Source organism: Calonectris borealis, chromosome Z (assembly GCF_964195595.1).
Source record: "Calonectris borealis chromosome Z, bCalBor7.hap1.2, whole genome shotgun sequence".
In the NCBI taxonomy this organism is placed as follows: Eukaryota; Metazoa; Chordata; class Aves; order Procellariiformes; family Procellariidae; genus Calonectris; species Calonectris borealis.
The window spans coordinates 82,958,512-82,980,190 of record NC_134352.1 but is presented as its reverse complement, the minus strand read 5'-3'; the positions used below and the strand labels follow the sequence as shown (position 1 = coordinate 82,980,190).

Below are 21,679 nucleotides of genomic sequence, written 5' to 3'. Positions count from 1 at the left end.
AGAAAAAAAAAGTCAAAGCTATTGAATTAAATTGTAAGTACAAAAAAAGTGAAATCACTTCACTTGCCTAAGCTCATTTTTATGGCTTGGTAATCATCTAACAGTGAGAGGGAGGAGTACAGAATATTTTCTGTTTATTAATGTAACTGTTGCATCTCTTATGTTTTGGTGAATAACTCCAAGGTGTGACAGCTTATCCAGAGTGACCCTAAGATGCTGGATGCATGAATGGAGGAGCAAAGTCCTTTCTCTGTAGCTGGACCCCCCCCTCCCCTATATCTCTTTGAAGCCAATTGCCTGGTTGAGCACTGGAAATGCCACTCACGTGTCTGTATTTTGTACATTGATCTCACTTTAGACGTTAGTTATCACATCAGCGTGAAGACGGGAGATATCCCAGGTGCCAGCTCAGATTCCAAAGTTTTCATCAAACTCTACGGTGAAAAAGCAGACTCCAGCAAAGAGCCTCTCTTAGTCTCTGATAACGATCTAGGCAATTATTTTGAACGTGGTCGAGTGGATGAGTTTACTCTAGATACGATGGATATTGGGAAGGTAAGAATTAATCGCAGGTGGCTCTGTGCTTTGTGCAAGCTGCTGAATTCAGAATCAATATATAGCTAAGGATTGAATGTGATGTAAGAACCTCTGACCTTTGCATTGGAGATTAAGAAACACATTTTCTTTTTCTATAGACCATTACATCAGCAATCTAACGTACATGCTGGCATGCAAAGAGTGTGTTTTAAGTTTCTAGTTAAATACCTATATAAATGATATACATGAACATGGTGTAAGAACAGGGTGGCAGGGGAAGGAGATTTTTATATATTAAGTAAATTCTGTTGTGTTGGGGTTTTTTTTCTGCCCTCTTAGTTTTTGTTTGCTTTTTTATAGATTAACCGAATACTGATCGGACATGATAACGTGGGTCTCCGGTCTGGGTGGTTCCTGGCCAGTATCCAGATCACGGTTCCAGTCCAGGGAAGGCAGTACATGTTCCCCTGCAACCGATGGCTCGACAAAGATGAGGCTGATGGCAGGGTGGAGGTGGAGGTCTACCCAAGTGAGATTGTGCCTATTGAGAAATGTGAGATAAAACACATTGAGAAATGTGTGCTTTTTTAGAGCTAGGATTAAATTTGTATTACTAGCATTCTTAAAGGACCAGGACACCACTGTGTTAGACACCAAAACCAGAAAGTCCCTGTCCCAAAGAGCTTATGTTGGTGAGGAAAGTAAATTATTCTGCTGTTTGGTTTTTTTTCTAAAACAGTTGGAAAAACATTACTGAGTTTTCCATCTTAATTTCCCGAGATCGTATGAAACATTTACGTCCTGGGCAGTGTAACACAGCACAAGGAGCTGTGATTCTTCATTACAATATCAGTGGGTTCTGCTTTTTTCACATTTAACTGCGCCAAGCACACGCCCCGTCCTGCTTGTATTACCCTATTGCCTGGAAGAGAGAGGCTGTTTGATAAATAAGGACCAAATCCCTACTGTCTATTTGACTTTTATCAGTAGATTTGTTTTCTTTTAAGGCTACGGTTAAAATTTGCCTTGGGATCCTGAGAAAAGATGTGGTTTTTCTCTGCTCTGTGTAACTCCCTCCCTTGTATTATATTAAGAAGATCATTTAACCACTCTATAGTTAATACTGAAATGAAATTCCCGTTCAAGGCTCTATTTTGCACCCCTCTGACACTGGCTTTATACTTGTAAAAGGGAAAACTATTAGGTTACTCCTCAGTGAAGAGTTGCGTTATCCCACATTCGGTTTGGATAAGAGCAAATGGTCGGCTACGTGGTCATTTGTTAAGACAAGGTAATTTAATTTTGAACCTGAGCCCTCGGAAATGTTGTTATCTGAGCTTCTCTGCTGATTTAATTGCTTTATTTTTGGACTAGTGATAAACTACGAGGTGTCTGTAGTTACTGGAGACGTGCGGGCCGCAGGCACCAATGCCAAAGTCTTCATGCAGATTTATGGCGAGACTGGCAAAACTGAAGTAATCATCTTAGAAAACAGATCGAACAACTTTGAACGGGGAGCCACAGATATCTTCAAGGTATGATGAAGGCAGTCATTGCCGCTTCTATGAGGGGAAAGAAATGGTCAACCAAAACTGAGACATCAACAGGTTAATTGGCCCAATCATACAAAACAATTGACTTTTTAACAAAGTTGCCAGGTCTGTTGGTATCCGTTGTCCTCTATCCATATTTTTGGGAGATTTTCTATTTCTTTTGGGAGGTTTTGTGTTTCGTGGAGCGACTTTCATCTTCTGAGGGACTGGTAGCAAAGGTCCCTCAGTCATGGTCATGCTCATGGAAGAAGATGGTCTAATAGCAGCATTTGTTTACCTTTACTTTCAAAAGGAGGTACTCATGTTAGATCTCAAAAGACCTTAAACTTATATTTCGGGCCTGACCACATGTTATTGTCCCTTTTCTTTATCTAGTTGGGGAAAAAGAAACCCCATAGAGAATATAAGGAATCCTGGCTTTGCCTGTGGTCACACACGCCTTTTGCCACTGGTACGTTGTCAGCTCAACCCTGCAGAGGTTTGCTGCTGTAATTTCTGTGAACGTGTGAGTGCCCCATGGATTTTACTGCCTGTAGCACTAGTCCAGCAAGCACTGCACAGTCACGGCACTCAAGGTGTACAGCACACTCCTCCGGCTATCGGTGTGACCAGCATCTAGGTTTATGCTGCAGAGTCCACACCTCTTTCTGAGCAACCCAACAGTGAGCAGAGTATTTGCAGGGATGAAAAGCTTCTGGCATAACTCAGGTGTGTGAGCCAGGACCTGACTAATGCAGCAAGAGGTCCTGGGCTGGCAAGGCTGAGCACCGGGTGTGCACCACAGCGTGGTTGGGCATCCTCTCCCGAGTGGGACCTGGCTACGTTGGACCGCCGTCCTTTTCTGGCTTGCTTGCTTGGGTTTTCTGCCCAGAGAAACGAAGGTCTGGGGGAAAGGAATGGTCTTAGTTCTTGCCCTGTTGTGGGGTTAGAGCAAGGAGAGGACATGTCAGGGCATGTCAGAGCCATATCCTTCTGTATTGAAGTAACTCAGGAGACACCAACATCTGGACAGTAAAGAACAGAGTTCAGATGGAAGCGGGTTTTAAGGCACATCTGTTGTATGCGTTCACAGCACAAGGTTCAGCACGGCGGTGCCTAGGTCTCCTTGTAAATTTGCAGTCTGACAGAGGTGGGATCCATCTCATCACAGTTAAGCACCTATTTGGAGCTAGTCGTGTAATGTCCCCTGAATCATCAAGACTGGGGACTTCCCATTGTCACTGGCCAAATGGAGATGCCTTTATCCACAGCTTTACCACAGTTGTGTAATGTGTATTTTTCAGATCAGTTCACCTCCTCCTGCATCCGTTTCTTGCTTTATAGAATGGAGTTAGTGAGGTTTATCCATTTTTAATGAGTTCTTTGGGATTTAAGATTACTAGCACCTTATAAACTCTTGCTTTTTTAAGACTCTATAATTTTAAGATTAGGTTTCTCTGATTTTAAAGGAAATAAGCTTTCCAAAATTTATGAGTAAAAGCTATTAGCCAATATCAGATTTATAATGAAGCCATATGTACAGTGTTCTCTTTACACAGCCATGTTTATATCCTCTCTCAGATGTTTATTGCCAGACTTTAAGTCCTGCCCATTTTCTGTGGGTTTTTTTTTTATAAGCATACAAGGCAGAAGCTCTGAAGCATTAATAGACAGATCCTCTATCTCTTTCATAATATGAATATTTACAGAAAGATATGGGCAAGAATAAGATTGTGTGAGCTACATGCTAATAGGAAATGCCATCAGTAATAGACAGGGCATGCAGGATGATTATAGCAAATCTAAGGGTAAGGCGGTATAAGGAAAGACACATTTTTTATGCCAGGACAGCTGGATCAATTTTAGTTTTCTGATAAGCATCTTGTGTGCAATTGATTTTGTTTTAATCTACTATAGAGAAAAATGTTTCTAGACTGAACCCTTACATGCCAAGTTGCCAGATTTCAGCCTGAAGCAAATGTTTGCAAGTTTTATAATATAAACACTGCCTAAGAGCATAAGCAATCATCAGAAACAAGACATTGGTTGTTGAAAGATTGCACGGAGTAAAACCTTCTATCCAACTTCCTTAGGTAGTAATCCACACAAATAACCTAAACCAACAAAGTTTTGTATCTGCTGTATTGACTAGAGAGATGGAAATCTTACTGATACAGCCTTCTGCCACTGATGTATTGTAATCACTAATGATCCTCTCTGCTCACTAGCGAAGTGAGAAGATACTCTTCTAATTTTCCAGATGAGAAGTAAGGAGAAGGGCAGTCCAAGCCCATGGTCTGTGTCAGAGATCAGGTTATCTGAGTCCGAGTTTACTGCCTTTTCACTATGCCATTATTGCTTCTTGCTTGGTTCATGTCTCGTGCTAAGCATTAAATGTATCTTATTCATTTAGAATCATAGAATCATGGAATCGTTTAGGCTGGAAAAGACCCTTAAGATCATTAAGTCCAACCGTTTACCTAGCACTGCCAAGTCCACCACTAAACCATGTCCCAAAGCACCACATCTATACGTCTTTTAAATACCTCCAGGGATGGGGACTCAACCACTTCCCTGGGCAGCCTGTTCCAATGCTTGACAACCCTTTCAGTGAAGAAATTTTTCCTAATGTCCAATCTAAACTTCCCCTGGTGCAACTTGAGGCCATTTCCTCTCATCCTATCACTAGTTATTTGGGAGAAGAGACCAACACCCACCTCACTACTACCTCCTTTCAGGTAGTTGTAGAGCACGATGAGGTCTCCCCTCAGCCTCCTCTTCTCCAGGCTAAACAGTCCCAGTTCCCTCAGCCGCTCCTCATCAGACTTGTGCTCCAGGCCCTTCACCAGCTTCGTTGCCCTTCTCTGGACACGCTCCAGCACCTCCATGTCCTTCTTGGAGTGAGGGGCCAAAAACTGAACACAGTATTCGAGGTGCGGCCTCACCAGTGCCGAGTACAGGGGCACGATCCCCTCCCTGCTCCTGCTGGCCACACTAGTTCTGATACAGGCCAGGATGCTGTTGGCCTTTTTGGCCACTTGGGCACACTGCCGGCTGTCAACCAGCATCCCCAGATCCTTTTCTTCTGGGCAGCTTTCCAGCCACTCGTCCCCAAGCCTGTAGTGTTGCATGGGGTTGTTGTGACCCAACACTGAGCCTTGTTGAATCTCATACAGTTGGCCTTGGCCCATCGATTCAGCTTGTCCAGATTCCTCTATAGAACCTTCCTACCCTCAAGCAGATCAACAATCCTGCCCAGCTTGGTGTCGTCTGCAAACTGACTGAGGATGCACTTGATTCCCTTGTCCACATAATTGATAAAGATATTAAACACCACTTGTGGTGAGCCCTGGGGAACACCACTTGTGACCGGCTGCCAACTGGATTTAATTCCATTCACCACAAGTCTTCAGGCCCGGCCATCCAGCCAGTTTTTTACCCAATGAAGAGTACACCCATCTAGGCCATGAGCAGCCAGTTTCTCCAGGAGAATGCTGTGGGAAACAGTGTCAAAGACTTTACTAAAGTCTAGGTAGACAAAATCCACATCCTTTCCCTCATCCACTAAGCGGATCACCTTGTCATAGAAGGAGATTGGGTTAGTCAAGCAGGACCTGCCTTTCATAAACCCATGCTGACTGGGCCTGATGACCTGGTTGTCCTGTATGTGCCACATGATGGCATTCAAGATGATCTGCTCCATAACCTTCCCTGGCACCGAGGTCAGACTGACAGGCCTGTAGTTCCCAGGATCCTCCTTCTCACCCTTCTTGTAGATGTAGATGTCACATTTGCTAACCTCCAGTCAACTGGGACCTCCCCGGTTAGCCAGGACTGCTGATAAATGATTGAAAGTGGCTTGGTGAGCACTTCCGCCAGTTCCCTCTGTACCCTCAGGTGGATCTCATCTGGCCCCATAGACTTGTGTGGGTCTAAGTGGGGTAGCAGGTCGCTAACCATTTCCCCTTGGATTATGGGGCTTCATTCTGCTCCCTGTCCCTGTCTTCTAGCTCAGGGGGCTGAGAACAACTGGTCTTACTGTTAAAGACTAAGGCAAAGAAGGCATTAAGTAGCTCAGTCTTTTCCTCATCCTTTGTCACTATGTTTCCCCCCTGCATCCAATAAAGGATGGAGATTCTCCTTAGCCCTTTTTTTGTTGCTAATTATTTATAGAAACATTTTTTATTCTCTTGTATGGCAGTAGCCAGATTAAGTTCTAGTTGGGCTTTGGCTGTCCTAATTTTCTCACGGCATCCTTGTAGTCCTCCTCATTTAAAAAAGAACTCAGGTACGGAGAATCTGATAAACTAGTATGGTATTTTGGCATATTCACCTTTAATGCCAACATAGAGACGATACTGGTGAAGCAAGAAATGGAGAAGTAGGGAGCCCAGTAAATATGAATTCAGCTCCTATCCTTGCCATGGTTGTTCTGAATGTCTTCAGCTCAGTCTGTTCAGATGAGATTTGGTGATGGCAATTATGAAAGAATAAAACAGGAAGGAAAAAGTAAAGGTAAACTTGCATAAAAAATTGATCTTATCCTTGTGTGGATTGTTTTGGGTGATAGAGGCGATGCTCCTCATTTTTAAGAATGCACTTTATGAAGTTAAGATGTCTTATATCCTCCTGGGTGCTGACTTTCCCTTGATGGCAGAGAGAGGCTGCAGATGTTGGCAAGATTTATAAGATTCGCATAGGCCATGATGGGAAAGGCATTGGGGATGGCTGGTTCCTGGAAAGTGTCACGCTGAAGCGGCTTGCCACGAAGATAAAGGAGTCTGATAAAAAGAAGAAGAAGAAAAAGAAGTCGTCTGATGAGGAGGAAGAAGAGGAAACCAAGGTGGAAGAAATAATGGATGTCTATACGTTTATGGCACACCGCTGGTTGGCTAAAGACGAAGGAGATAAGGAGCTTGTGGTGGAACTGGTGCCTGATGGAGAATCTGCCCTGGAGGGTAAATATCAGAGGGAATCTGCATGTGTGTGTGGATACGGCAGTTGCATGAAGGACGATAACCACACTGTGGTGCTTTGCAGGACCGTTCATGGCCCCCCAGCCATCCCGTTGCCCCAGGCCCGCAGTGTAGGTTACACTGTGAGTTGGTTGACCAGCTCTGGGGAGGAAGAGGACAGTGGTTAAACTCAGGCAAAGGGTGGAGGAGACAGCCTGGAATGAGAGTATCCTAAAGGACTGCTATAGGATTCTCCAAGGCTTGTCTGGAGAACTTGGGTTGCGAGTCCCACAAGTTACCACTGTGGCTAGGAGTTTAACAAGCTTTAACTATTTATTTGGTTAATGACAAGGGCTAGAGAAAGATGAAGTCCCTCATGTTTTAAGACACATGCAAGCAATTTAACAAACTCCAGACAAAACCTTTCTTAAAGCTGACTGTGGCGGCATTTTTGGGCTACCTGCTTTCATGGTGAGCCACAGATCTGATGAAATATGGCTATTTTGGGGCTCTTCCTGATCTCCCTTTGCAATTTTACTTACAGAGAATACTTACGAAGTCCATGTTCTCACTGGGAATGTGTGGGGGGCTGGGACGGATTCTAATGTCTTCTTGAGCATCTATGGTGTAGGAAGAGGAGACACGGGTGAGCGACAGCTGAAAAGGTCGAATAACCTCAACAAGTTTGAAAAGGGCCAGGTAATGCATGAACTCAAGCGAGCAGAAGGCTGGCAGAGCTCTCTCAGTTATGCTGGCCATTCATTACAGTCTCTTCTCTGCAAGGCTTGCCGCCTTCTTTCAGCTTAAAGCTCAGATGTGTTTTATTTCTTAAATATATTATTTAAAGCAAAATGCCTTAAAACATTAATTTCAATAATTAATTAATTAATTTCAATAATAAGCTGAACACCAATTCTACTTTGGAGCCACCTTTTGCATCTGCTTCCTGTAAGCATTCTGGTAATAATGTTTCCTGCCAGGAATACTTGAAAACCACAAACTTCGAATTAATATTGGAGAGCATTTGTGAGGCAGTTCAAGTATGTCAGTATTTAGATTGCAAATACAATTCTAAATGTTCTACTCCACCAGTCAGGGAATAAAAGCAATATCACATGGTGTGCTATAATTACATTATAGTCTAATCCAATTAAACAACATCTCTTGTAGATTGAATATTTGCCATAAAAATGTTTATGAACAATTCGCAAGCTACTATTATAGCCAGGAATTGTAGAAGGAATAATTTTGAATAACGAAAAATTACGGAAACAATAAACAGCTGTGGAAAACCTGAAATCGGAAAAAAAGAGCCTAAGGTCGTTAAATAAGCTGTTAGCTGTGATTTATGAGCTTCGCACCAGTGAAACTGCAACCTGCACATGGTTCTTTATTCAGCGGGAAGAGCTCCAAGCTGCAAGTGTAACGTGCCCTTCTCTTGGGAGCAGAAACCCCACGTCTACCAACAAGTTAATCACGTTAAGATGTTTAAAGTATTATGATAACAAGGTCCATCCTGTCACACTAATATAGCTAATAAATGAACCTCATGGTTGTAATAAATGACAAAAGGAAAAAATTCTGTGGTTTGAAATAAAGCACATGGAGGTGCACAGGAGAGTTTCCGTGGAGTCAATACATTTGTGTCCAGTTCCAGATTCAATCTGGGGGTAAATGCTAAGCCTGAAATGAATGAGATTTAGCAGAGATGAGTTAAACCTAGAGGAAGCCGAAATGGGGATGAGTTAAAGAAAGGAGCGAAGGGTTGTGCAGCTCCGTGGCTGTTACTGCCTTGTAGGAGCCAAGCATGAGTGTAATGGGAGAGCTCACAGCTCCGTAGTTATTTTAGTACTTCTACCCTAAGAATACAAGGGAGACTTACAAACACCTTTTGTTTTAATGCGAAAAAAATTACTCTGGCCCAGTTACTGCCTCTCTTTCCCTCTTTCTGGGAAACACGGTCATTTACCTCTTGCCTCCTGTGCAGGTGGATGTGTTCACCATCAAAGCCATTGATCTGGGTGAGCTGAAGAAGCTGCGGATCCGCCACGATAACTCTGGTGCTAGCCCAAGCTGGTTCCTGGAGAGGGTAGAGATTGTTGACCTCAAGGAGAGCACCACGTGAGCAGCCTGTCGCACCCTTTTCATACAGTCAGAAAAGGGGGCACATTCTCAGGAGCCTGCAGAACCGCGGGAAGGCGGAGGAGATGCAAGAAGGCCATCGTAGCTCCTCACCAACTCGCAGGGAGCAGGCATCCTTTGGGAGCCTTGTGATGATTGTGCTGTTATACTGAGTGTGGGGCCATTCTGGGGTACCTCTGCGTGGGGTTTTGCTGTCCCAGCATCTCTGCAGTTTGGGAACCAGCAGTGTTTGGAAGGAAACCTCAGCTTTTCTCTGTTTCTTCTGGGAGGGACTCTCCCTCCTGAAGAGGTCCCCGTGTAGAGCCTGCACTCATGTGCTTCCTTTCAAGGCTCCACTCTGGAAGTCCCTGACCTCACGTTTCATTTGTCTTTTGTACCTAATGCAAAGATCTGGGCCAAAACCAAGTCCTGATCTAAGCAAACTCCCATGATTTTCACAGACAGCTGGATGAGCAAAGCCTAGGCTGTTAAAAACCTGAAATACAGGCTTGCCTTTGAGCATTGTGCAATGCTCTGGTGGGTGGGACTGCTTATAAGGACCTCAAGATGGGTCCACTCTTCACAAACATAAAATGCCTGGAGGTTCCCTTGAGTTATTTAACTTTTTCTGGGAGTGAAAACTAAAAGGAATCAATCATATGGGATGGACAGCTCAGAAACAGCACTTTTCAGTAAGTGCTCACCTATTTATGGATTTAGTTTCCACAAACAATGCCAGAGCTCAAGGATGAAAACAGATGTATTGTTCAGCTTTGAGTAATCTTGTTCTTTTAAGTAGCCTCTGATCTGTGCTTGTTTATGTTATTAAAGCCTGTGAAGTCTGGTGTAAGTGCTGGGTGCTGCTGTCATTCTTGTAGGTATTATTTTCCATGCCAGCGGTGGTTAGCAGTTGAGGAAGATGACGGTCAGATTGTCAGGGAGCTGGTCCCAGTGGATGAAGCATTTGTAAAGAAAGATTCGGAAAATGATGGCCAGTCTCTTGCAACGCTGGGCCTGGAACAGAAAGGTTTATGTTAGCCTTGTATTTCTTCCAGTGTGGGGTTGAAAAGGAACCAAGTTATTAGCAGCGCTGAGGGCATTAGCAGTTAGCGTTCACTGGGCTGTGAGTAATTCTGCCCCCACCATGAAGTTTTCAGGTGTGAATGAAGTGTGAATGAAGTGTCAGCTAGCGAGGAGTGGACGCTCCTCATTTTTAGGTGATTTAATCATCTTGCAAAATTGGACCCAAAGTGAGAAAGCCAGGAAGATGGATAACATGTTCAGTCATCATCTCCCAACTGAAATGCACATTTGTTGCGAATATCTAAGGCATAAATCCCAGCCGTTTCACATCATGGACTGGAACGGTTAAACATTTCAACATGAAACCATGCAGAGAGCAAACATGACCAGAGAAAGGGAAGGGACCTAAATTTGTCTCATTTTCCATCTTGCTGCTTGTGTCCATTGTCCTCCAAAATAACTTTGTCTTTCTTGTACATAATTTTGCACAGTAACCACAGAGCAACAACGCACTCCTGGGTCTGATGCTGAAAGCTGCTGAGTGCCCAGCACTTTCATTGGCTTCACTGCCAGTGTAAGGTCTTAAGCTGCCCCCTCAGATACTTTCGAATACATGAATAATTTCCATAAATTGTACAGCCAACAAATTTCCACAAATTGGATAGCCCTTTGGTTCAGGAGGACCTTCTGGCTGAGCAGCATCTTGGAAACATGTGTCTATGGAAGAAAGGTGCCGGTATGGAAATCTTGAGCAGGTTTTTGCAGCGCAGTGAAAACTATATTAGACTTTTCCACAATTTTTAGGAGTTTACTGCTCTTGCTGGATGATGGGGCAATAGAAACCTCTCTAATGATGCTATTGTGAAGGGTTTGTTCATGAATATGAACTGTATATGTCAACGTGCACGTACTTTCTGCTATGTGTTACATGCACATATATTATTTGGTGCTATTAGAATAAAGGGTGCGGGGGGAGAGGGTGTTGTGTGGTTTTTTAAATGAAATAGCATTATAGGCAGAAGCAGATTTGAAAAGCCTTATGGATTCCCAGGAAGCAAATGGGAAGGCTTGAGCACGTTTCTTATCTGTAGATATGCAGACAATGTACTGAATGACTGGAGCAGTAGAAGACTCTGCAACCAGATAGCCCAGCTCACCCCAGGAGCTACCATAGCATACAACAGGAATTAGAAATTACAACATGGCTGTAATCGGTCAAAATAAACCTCAAACCAAACACACATATGCGATGAAAAGTAAAGTTAATTCCTGCTCAGACTTCACACTCTTAAATTAAGATATTTTCTCTAACAGCTAAATCAACAACCTACACTGTGAAAGTGAAAACCGGGGACAAGAAGAATGCTGGGACTGATGCCAACGTCTTCATCACTCTCTATGGAAGTAAAGACGATACAGGTATGGCTTCACGTGATGGAACAGGATGGCACCTCACTGCCGGATACCTAAAAAGACAGGTCATGGTTTCCTTTTGTTTCCTCAATACCCATTCCTCACTCCTTTTTAACACAACTTCATGTTCTCGCTGTCTCGGCGTACATCGTGATAGCTGGGAGCGTACCACCAGCTGCTGTAAATCACTGTCGAACTTTGCGATGCTGATTTGCACCAGCTGCCGATCTAAAGGCTTTAATTTCAATTATAGAAACAGCACAGTTGACTGGGACTACATTACTGAGTAGTGAATGCGGTGAATGATTTGCTTTCCTCAGCAATGAATCAGCATGCTCCTGAAATCCAGCTCTCCTCTCCCTCTTTGAGAGGCCCAGAAGTATTTAATCAGCTGATGAGCAAATCCTCTTGGAAGGAGCCAAGCTGTGTGTGCAGTGACTCGGATGCCTGTGAGAGTGACAGGGAACCGATGGGTAGGACCAATTTCTTTAGCCGTGAACACAGCACAACAGCATCGTCCCTGCGGCACTGCCAGAGGATCACTCAAGAAAGGAATTATCGTATATTTTAGGTGTTGATACAGATCTGGGTTCAGAGGGAGGGAGGGACAAAGCTCAGATCTCGAGATGAAAAGCCATTTTTTACGTTTTAGCCACTTCCCCTGTTCCACTGTTGACATTCCCAGAGGATTTGTTTCATATGCTGAACAATGTCCTTTTGCATCACCACAACAGGGATAGTCAGCCTAAAGGCCTCAAAGATTAACAAGAACAAATTTGAGCGTGGGAAGGTAGATGAGTTTACAGTGGAGTCCGTGGACATTGGAGACCTGAAAAAAATCAAGATAGGCCATGACAATAAAGGTAAGATAATCTGCTTTGTAATGTAGTATTTCTAGTGCGTTAGGCACGTTGCTGTATAAAATAACCTGCTTCCAAGACCCCAAACGTAATTTACCTTTTAGTGACAGATCCTTGCTGTCACTTTGGCTGTTGCTGCTGCTATCTTTGCTGCTAATACCGTTCCCACGGCTGTGGCAATAAAAGCACAGTGGTGGCAACTTGCAGGTACCTTTGCAACCTCTCTCTCTGTAAGAGGCTCTTTAGTTTTACAGCCACATCTTTAATGAGATTTCTCATATATCACAAAACCTGGTAGTTTTCCTTGTTCCACATGGGACCTATAGACTTGTCTCATTTCTTTTATCAATATTTTTGTTGTTTTCAACATCAAGTCCTAGCTGCTTCTTAGACATAGATGTGACTCTACTTAAAACCAGGGAAGCAGTGGAAAGACACATGGATTCCTTCCTTATGGGGCACCAAGGGACATATTTGTTGATAACTCCTCTGTCTTTTTACAACGGCAAATTAATCCAATCGATGGAGTAATTAGCACTACCACGTGCACATCTTTAACCTGAGGCATATAGGAATATAAAGCACATTAGCTCAAACCTGGACAATTGCTTGCAATGATCTTCATGGTATCTATTCTATTTTTCCATTGGCGAAAGAGAGGAAGATTTATTTCTCAGAGGTCTGGAATGCAATGATTCATTTGCTGTTGTCGGTAAAGCCTTTGTGGGTTATTCACTGTTATCTCGCCAACCACAGGTAATTCAACTGGCTGGTTTCTGGAATGGGTGGAGATTGATGCTCCATCACTGGGACAGTGCCTCAAGTTCCCTTGTGGCCGTTGGCTGGATAAATCGGAGGATGATGGAGCCATTGAGAGAATTATCTTCCCTGCAGAACTGCAGACAACAGAATATATCCCATGTGAGCAGAATGCCATTTCCCTAGGATACACCCATCATTACCGAAGATAAAATCTCACTAGCTCATGCAGTTTTATAGGCTTGGCCCCTCCCTTGAATTGGCTTTGAAAAATTTATAAATACATCACATGCCAACAATTCCAATTACTACAAGAAGGTTCCTCTGGGTGCTCTAGATTAACATTTCCTGTATTTCCCAGATCAGAGGGTCATTAGAAGCTATGTGGCTGTGTATGATTGTCTTTTTGCTCTCTCTTGCCCTTTCGTCTCCAAGTCCTCAGCCCACTCCAAACTGCCTTCCTTGTCTCCAGTTTCCCTTTGATCTTGTTCCATTCTAATATTGCTGTTTCTATTGTCAAAGCGGACACTTTGGTCTTGCTTCCAAGCCTTGGTTCCCCCAGTGCCTTTGGCATTGCACACCCCTCTCTTGCTGAAAAACCCTCTTCCAGAGCTTCTTCAGTGTGGTGCTTTTCTGATAGTGTTGTAGCAGTCTGCCTCTTTTGGCGTTCTCCAATTTTTACTTACTCTTCACTTCACTCCCCTCTAAATTAATGTTTGGGGTAAACTCAATGTCTTTTGGGAGCTCCTTCTGAGTACTAAGCTTATAATTTTCAAATCTGCTATGATACCTCAAACTCTTCTATTCAGGCAACTTCTTTTCCTATCTCCAGAACACTGAGAATCAGATAACATGGCTTTCTTGAAATAAATGGCCGGAAACATTATTTTGCTTATTTTGTAGCTCTCTCTTTCCCTTTTCACGTGTGCATCCGTGACTGTGTGCAGGGAACTCACAGCCCTGGGACTGTATTTGACTTGTCCCTCCCTGATCTGCCTCATTTCAAGTTGTCGACAAATATTTCCTGGCCCACCTTCAGGGGACTATCAAAATTGCCTTTTCCCTTCATTAGGTTGGATGCCACAATGATGAAGGATGAGCTCTGGAACCTGAGAGTTGATTTCCACCCCATGCCCTGCCGGGTGCTTCCTAGGTCACTCTGGACAAGTGATAAGCTTTTCACACCAAAGATGTCTCCTATCTCGTTGCACCCCTCATTGTACGCGTTGATGGTATAAAAAGCCTTACCTCCTGCAGTTCCTTATTCAGACATCAAAAGTTAGAGCTGCCCAATCTCTCTTTTTCTGCCTCCTTCACAAGTAGTTGTGAGAATAACCACACAGAAGACACTCAGCTGCTTTGGCTCCTTCTTTTTTACTGTCAATACCGGGGTTCGTGTTAAAGGTCTCTTTCACACTGGCTGGCCTCCCCTCCAATGTCCAGATCCTCATATCCTGCAGCCTGTAAGCTAAAATCGTCTTTCTTCTCAGAGGACCTGCCAATGTCATCTCTTTGTGCCTCCCCCATGCTTTGACCAAGCTATTTTTTATTTCTCATGTCTTGCTTTCTTTACCTAAACTGTCTGGAGCAGAGGAATGGATACTCTTTGCTCCCTTCCTTTTGTCAATCAACTGGAAGACATAACAGTCCTTATGTTTGAAAAAATAAATTTGTAAATAGATATAATGAATACGTTCATAGGAGTGAATACAAGAGACCTTGTATGTGCTTCTCATCATTTTTTTCCATTTTATCCCAGTCGATACATATTTTGATGCAGATGTTGACTATATAATTTAATAATGTCCCCATACATTACAATGATGTAAGAATTTCTGGCCTACCATGCCTTTGAGTACATAGGTCGTGTAAACCTGATTTTTGTCAGCCATCCACATTCAGCCTTTGAAAATAGTCAGGCCTCCTTGGCAAAAAGGTTGCACCAGACTCAGTGTCAGTTTAGGCTCTTTCACCATTTAAACCGTTCCCACTGTGCTATTTACTGCATTCTGGTTTCCTAACTATTCACCCGAGGGTTTCAGTTTGCCAGAGGTAACTCAAACGGTGTGATTTGTTTTATGATGACTTGTGCCAGAATTGTTCCACACCGAACAAACGATGAAAAACACGTCACTGGCAGTCCAATTAAAATTATGCCTGTGGGGATACAACTTTAAAAGTGCCATGTAAATGAATTGGGAGTCTGACAGCTGAAAGTTGTGCTGCTAGTGACCTTGTTACAGTGCCGCTTTGCTGATTCAGTTCTAAGCTGATGTTAATATTCAAACAACAAGAGCAAGTGCCACGGACTTCAGCAGAGAAGATAATTTTTAATTCATAATGCGTAGCATGTGATTTTTGGTCTCCAGTTGTTTTTTTTTTTTCCCCCCTCTTACATATTGCAGAAACTATTCCAGTTTACCTGCAGCACAGCAGAGCAGATTTCATTGAGTTGGGCAGAAAGAATATTAAGTACCTCCAGGCTGACTCTCTGTAAAAGAAAACTTTTTCATCTCTGTTCTCCTGAGAGCCATATTTAGAGAGCCTGGGTTTTTAATGAATGATTAGTCTCCGATACGCATAATCAGAGTTCCTCCAACAGTAACAGATATGGTGCCAGAAACCTTCTCTCCACCCTAACAGAGATGCTGAATCTGAAATACAGCACAAAGTATGTGGTTTAAATAGCAAAGATGACTGAAGTCGACGCAGCGTAGGAGGATGCAGATGACAAGAAGCTGAGAAGATTGTAGTGAGGGATGGGAAAGGGTGGAAGCTGGGTAGGAGGTGTGTGGGAGGGGGATGGCCAGGAGTGGATCCTGGTGATAGCGCTGGGTGTCAAAGGCTGTGCTTATGGGTAGCGACGTGGACTACGGGGGTTGTGTCTGCTTGCGGCAGGAGAAGTCCCTGCAGCTAATCAGTGGTGCCCAAGTCTTACCTGGCATTTTTCATCTATAGATTTCAGAAAGGATTTAAAAGAGGTAGGGATGGGATTCAGTTTGCCAGATGGCACACCTGAATTTACACGTCCTCACGACAGTGGAGGGTCTGATTTCCCGTTATCATCAATAGATGTTTGGTCATTCACAGATGGTGGATTTGGAGAATGATTCAGCTGACCCTGAGGAAGATGCCTGCATTCGCTTGTCTGACTCTTTCTCCAAACTCCACTGACTTTAGTGATTACACCTGGAGATGTACACACCTATTTGACATGCAGACATCTGAACATAGGTCTCTTACTCTGTGAGCTAAACAGCATCTCAGCTTGGAAACTGAGGTGGGAAGTGACTTGACTAAGGATATTCAGCAAATCCGTACCAGAGCCAAGAACAGAGCCCCAGTCTTATTCCTGGGTCAGTCTTATTCCTGAGCAAGTCCGAGTCATGTTCCAGCAGGACTCAGGACAGAAGCTGTGAAGATAGAAAAGGACAAAAGGAGGCATCAGATCATGGAGCATTCTGGAGAAACCAAGGGAACAGAATAAGGAAGTATTTAGGGGCTTGGTCCTTACTGTTCTGCATTCACCATTGATCTGGTAGTAATTTAACCTTTTTGCCTTGGTATAAAGGAGAAGGTGGTACTAACAGAAAACGAGATCAGAGGACAGCAGAGGGTTTTATTTCTTTTCCTTATGATTGATTTTTGTCACTTGTTTAGTAATGAAAATAATAGGAGATTTTTTATCAATAAGGCTATCTTGAGTATTTATATACTGCCTGCAGTTGGCTTAACATCATCCAACTGCCTAGTTGCTCAAAAATTTGTGAATTCATGTTTTGCTTTAAGTCTTGAGCTATTGAAGTAAATTCTGTTTCAATAGCTTTAGATGGCAGGTATAAATATACTGAGTGCTTTCTGATCATGTGATTAACCCCAAAATCTCAGTAAAGGTACATGCATCAAGGTCAATTGGCCTTTTAGGGTTAATGGAAATTCCTCTGGATTCTCGTAGTATTGACCAGCTTGATAACTAAACGACCACAAATGTGTGATTCCTACCCTGTCCTCTTTAACTGCTGAGTTTTCTAATCCAGATTTTGTTTCATTAAAATGTTCTTAGGAGCATTGGAATACTGCTTACTAACTTCTGTTGACTGAATTTTCTGCCATTTCCTAAATCAGTTGTTCCTTACGAGATCACGGTCTACACCAGTGACATCTTTGGAGCTGGCACGGATGCAGATGTCTTCGTTGTTCTCTATGGGAGCGATGGGATCTGCACTCAGCAGAAATCCCTGTGCCTCAACAAGAGAGAGCAAAGGATGTATTTTGAAAGGAACTCGGTGAATCAGTTCATTGTGGAGGTAAGATCAAAGATGTTCACTTTCATCTTAGGTTGCCCTAAGGGGATTGAGAAGAGAAAATAGAGTGAAGTGGGAAATTTTCCTCTTTTAGGGAAAGCTATTCAGCTCTTTTACTTGAAGAATGTGCGCTCAAAACTCTGTTCTGCAACAGACTTACTGTGTACTGGACCAAATATTTTCTCATGACCTCCAGTTAGTAGCAACTCAAAGGTATCAACATGTAGTGTCCCTGTGGCCTAATGCCATGTCAAGCCTTGTAAAGGCTGGCGCAATTTCATCATGGAGCTGAGATGTACCAATACATGGATACGGAGGCTTGCTCTTCTGGGTAAAGTTGAGAGCCACTTTGGAAGGTCTTTACATCTTCCATTTCCTAGGCCATACTTGGTAAAGAGAGAGTATCAGTCTCCATGCATACCGAATCTAATATGTGTACCTCTCCTTATCCCTCTTATTTGCTTGCATATTTGCTTTCTCTTGCAGTTTGAAATACTTTGAAAGGTTAACAGGAAACAAATGCTTGCAGTATCGCTGAAACTAGCTGCCTTGCGTTTAAGGTCCTTATGCATCCTTTCATCTTCCTGTTTCAGCAGATTATGTTGAAGGGTCTGGTCCATGGTGCTCACTGCTTACGTAGCACTTTGTTTGGGGTGAACGGTCTGCTCATTTTTTCTAACTCTATGGCAACCTAAGCATCATCCTCTGTTTCTCTGTATCCTTGGACAGCGAGATTGTTGCTTTGCTGCAGACACCGTGATTTTTGAATACCCGAGGCTAACTTTTTGAAAGATCTTATCAAATATTTCCTAAGTGTTTGCACAACTGTATGCAGATACTAAACCAGTGCACGTAAATGAGTGAGCTCATTTACATCTACAGTATTCAGCAATTCCTATTCATAATATATTGTTATTGCTGAGAATTTGTGAGAGGCAAAAATATAGGCAGTCCTGCTCTGGCTTATCCTTTTGGTACTGCTTCATGTCCTCACCTTCCCTCCCTGGATGTAACACCAACACTGACTTTGTAGAGGACCCCACAACCTCTCTGTGTTTTGAGTTTGGTTTGTTTTTGTAAAATAATTGAAGGCAAACCTTAAACCAAACGTTTTAACAAGTTTAAATGCTTCCAGCCCACATTGTTGTTATATGGCATGAATCATAAAATAAATCCCCAGTGTGATTCCTTAAAAACAAAGAATGAGACTTATTTCGGTGGAGTTTCCACACAGTTTTTCATAATAGAGGTGGCATTAATCCATAGGTATAAATCTTAAACTGAGTGTTATTGTTCTTTCTTTATTCCATAAGATTTATTTTAGGTTTGGTAGAATCTGAAACATCAGTACTTTTCTTAGATTAAGTGAGTGAAAATGCAGTTTGTTCTCCAGATTTATAACATCGTATTAACCTGTCCCCAAACTTCATTCTCTCTTCACCAGTTCCTCTTGCTGCAGGAGATGGGGATGAGGCAAAATATATTTTTCTTTCACCTACTTGTGTAGAGCCATAATTTGGAGACCTTAAAAACAATTCGGGGATCTCAGGAAACACAAACTGAGAATTGCCCATTTGTTTGAGATTTTTTTAACTGCCCCTACCATTTTGTATTTTGCAAAAGAGGCAAAAAAGATTAGAGACTGGTCTCAGCTATGCTCCCAAGTGATGATTTGTTGGAGATGCATGGAGCAGAGTAAAGACCACTTCTTCTTTGACATGAATCTTTACTGGTCAAGCATCACTTTATTGCTATGTATTGATTAAAAGCCTCATTGAAAGTTGAGTATTTGGACAGGACAAAGGAAAAAGAAAATAATTTTCCTCTAGTGCATACTTGTGTGCATGAGTTTTCGAAATGAGTTTGGATCATTTAATTATTTTGCAATTGACGCTTATGCTGTTTAAAGTCAGGGCAGGGCTGGTGAAGTCAAATCCAGTTTGTTCGGAGTGTGAACTCCTTGAGTAGTGCAGTCAGTCTTATTGAGTCAAGGGGTCTCCTAAAATTACTGATGTCTTTTCCTCAGTGTGGGGCAATTCTGTCAGCTGGGAAGAGAAGAAGGGAGTAGTCTCCAGTGGTGCAAATTGAGATGTTCAGTTTTCTCATGTTTCCAAGAAAAAAAAGACTCCAAGTCCCTATGGACAAAAAGACAGCTCAGTGGGCTTCTCCTACGTGCAAAGGAGGTTTGCAGCCAGCCTTGTTTTTTTAAAGGCCAACTATACAAAAGCTTGCACTGAAATAACCAAAAGCTATTACTTAGGAGCAAATATCGTTTTTCCTGTTCAAGCCTTTGGAAGGGAGGTGACTTAAGTGTAATGAACAAGTAAAAAATGACTCAAGTGATAAGGTGAGGCATAAAAATCCAGTAGCCACTTCATAAGATAGTCATCCTGTTGGCTTGTTCAGAATGGCATTAGGATTCTGTGGCGGAACAGGAGAGAGATAATATAAAATGCCAGGCTGTTAATATTGTACTTTGACCTCAAAGCTATTCTTCCAGTGTTATAGGAGTGCACATAAGTGTTTAAAAAGGAAAGGGATGTAAAAGGAACAATTTAAGATGCAGCAGCATTGTAAATTCTAAAAAATTACCTTAATTCCCACTCATACAGAGAAGCTTCAGATGCAGGATTGCTGCTGTGCAACCACACCTATCTCATACAGCGAGTGATTTGTGTAGAGCAAGATTCTGTCCATTTTTAGAACAGAAGTTCAGGGAAACCCTTTAGGTAAAATGCAAGTTAGGGCATAATTGGCATAAACTCCCCTGGGAGTTCATACAGACTGGAAAAATAGGAATAAGCTAAAGAAGTAGTGTCTCAAAAGTCACCTGTTGTTCATGCCATAATCTTTCTCTTTTTTTTTTTTTCTTTTTTTTCTGTAGCTGGAGGATGTTGGTGACGTTATTGAAAAGATTCGCATAGGACACAAGGGTGGAGGACTGAACTCTGGATGGCATTTGGACCGTGTGGCAATTCGGAGACTGTTGCCAAATGGAAAGGTAGGCTGCGAATCCCAGCACTCTGCAATATGTTTCCATTAGCAGCCACTTTCCATTTCCAGAATGCATCTTCTGTATACAAAGGGTGATTAACAGTGAAAAATGACTTCCTTAACAACAATGCACACCAACGAACTTGCTAGAGCTTGAGGATCTGGGGACAACAAATATGTATTACCATGTTTTATTCTTCAAATGTTGATTATAAGACTCTGCAATCATTGCTTTTTAAAAACACTGTTCTCCTACCTTTTGACTAGAATAGAGTTATTTCCTCCTGGCAGTGGGTGGGAGCAAAGCAGTGATGTTGCTCCTCAACCTTTTGGAGGTCTTCACTACTCTTTACCTTTTGTGTGAAGGAGCGACCTGCCTGCTGAGTTTGGAGGCAACGTTATCATGACTTGCCTGCTGGACTGAGAAGGGAGAATCCGGAGTTTGTACCCATTGCTGTGCAAATACAGCTAAAGAATTACAGAGCTGAGCAGATGTCCCTGTGCTGCACTGCATCACTGTCGCTGGACACCCCAGAGTACCCAAGGTTAACTTAGGTAGTGGTGAGTTTGGATGACATGAGAGGCCAAAGCTCCATATTTTCATGTGTAGTTTTGTTTTGAACAATCATAGGGAAAGAAGTGGGAAGAAAAGTATTGTTGCTAAACATGGACAAGAAATAATTTCATCAGTCCCTTAATTCCGGAAGAATAAATGCAGGGAACCAGTACAATTAAAACAAGCAAAATGTCTGTCAGTGCAAGTCCCTGAATCACTCATATAAAAACCATCAAGTTAGGTCCCAGGACTTTTGGTTGCTCATGTCAATAGGAAGGCAGTGCAGTCAGATTGGTCATCTTGATCTTGTCCAAATAAGAAACTGTTCCTCAGCCCTGCTTTCAGATGCTGGCTGTAGGAACAGGAATGAATTTGACTGCAGGGAAGTTCAGAAGAAAATCACCTCTTCAGGACCAGTTCAGAATTGGAGCAGTAGCTGTGTTTGGGAACACCTGGGCTCTCTCTTCTGTCTTGTCCTTTCTCCCCTTATTCCAAAGGTATGTCAGCTTTCACCTCCACCTCAATGGTCAGGTCTGCCCCCTCCTGAAGTGACTTCTAATATCAAGTGTTGGTGTAAACATGGCTTGCTTGGTCATGGTGAACCTACTTCTCATCTTGCTTCCTC

General features: G+C 42.8%; 1 protein-coding gene across 1 annotated transcript in view; it reads left to right on the top strand.

The window, feature by feature from the left end:
* The first annotated feature begins 540 nt into the window (after nucleotides 1-540).
* LOC142075431 (lipoxygenase homology domain-containing protein 1-like) overlaps nucleotides 541-21,679 on the top strand; it is a 77,477-nt gene continuing 56,338 nt past the window's right edge. The window contains exons 1-11 of the mRNA XM_075136746.1: nucleotides 541-555; nucleotides 898-1,090; nucleotides 1,912-2,072; nucleotides 6,727-7,027; nucleotides 7,569-7,723; nucleotides 9,012-9,145; nucleotides 10,024-10,172; nucleotides 11,483-11,587; nucleotides 12,316-12,444; nucleotides 17,326-17,507; nucleotides 20,389-20,505. Coding sequence (XP_074992847.1) covers nucleotides 541-555; nucleotides 898-1,090; nucleotides 1,912-2,072; nucleotides 6,727-7,027; nucleotides 7,569-7,723; nucleotides 9,012-9,145; nucleotides 10,024-10,172; nucleotides 11,483-11,587; nucleotides 12,316-12,444; nucleotides 17,326-17,507; nucleotides 20,389-20,505 — 1,641 coding nt within the window. The remainder of the gene's footprint in view (nucleotides 556-897; nucleotides 1,091-1,911; nucleotides 2,073-6,726; nucleotides 7,028-7,568; nucleotides 7,724-9,011; nucleotides 9,146-10,023; nucleotides 10,173-11,482; nucleotides 11,588-12,315; nucleotides 12,445-17,325; nucleotides 17,508-20,388; nucleotides 20,506-21,679) is intronic.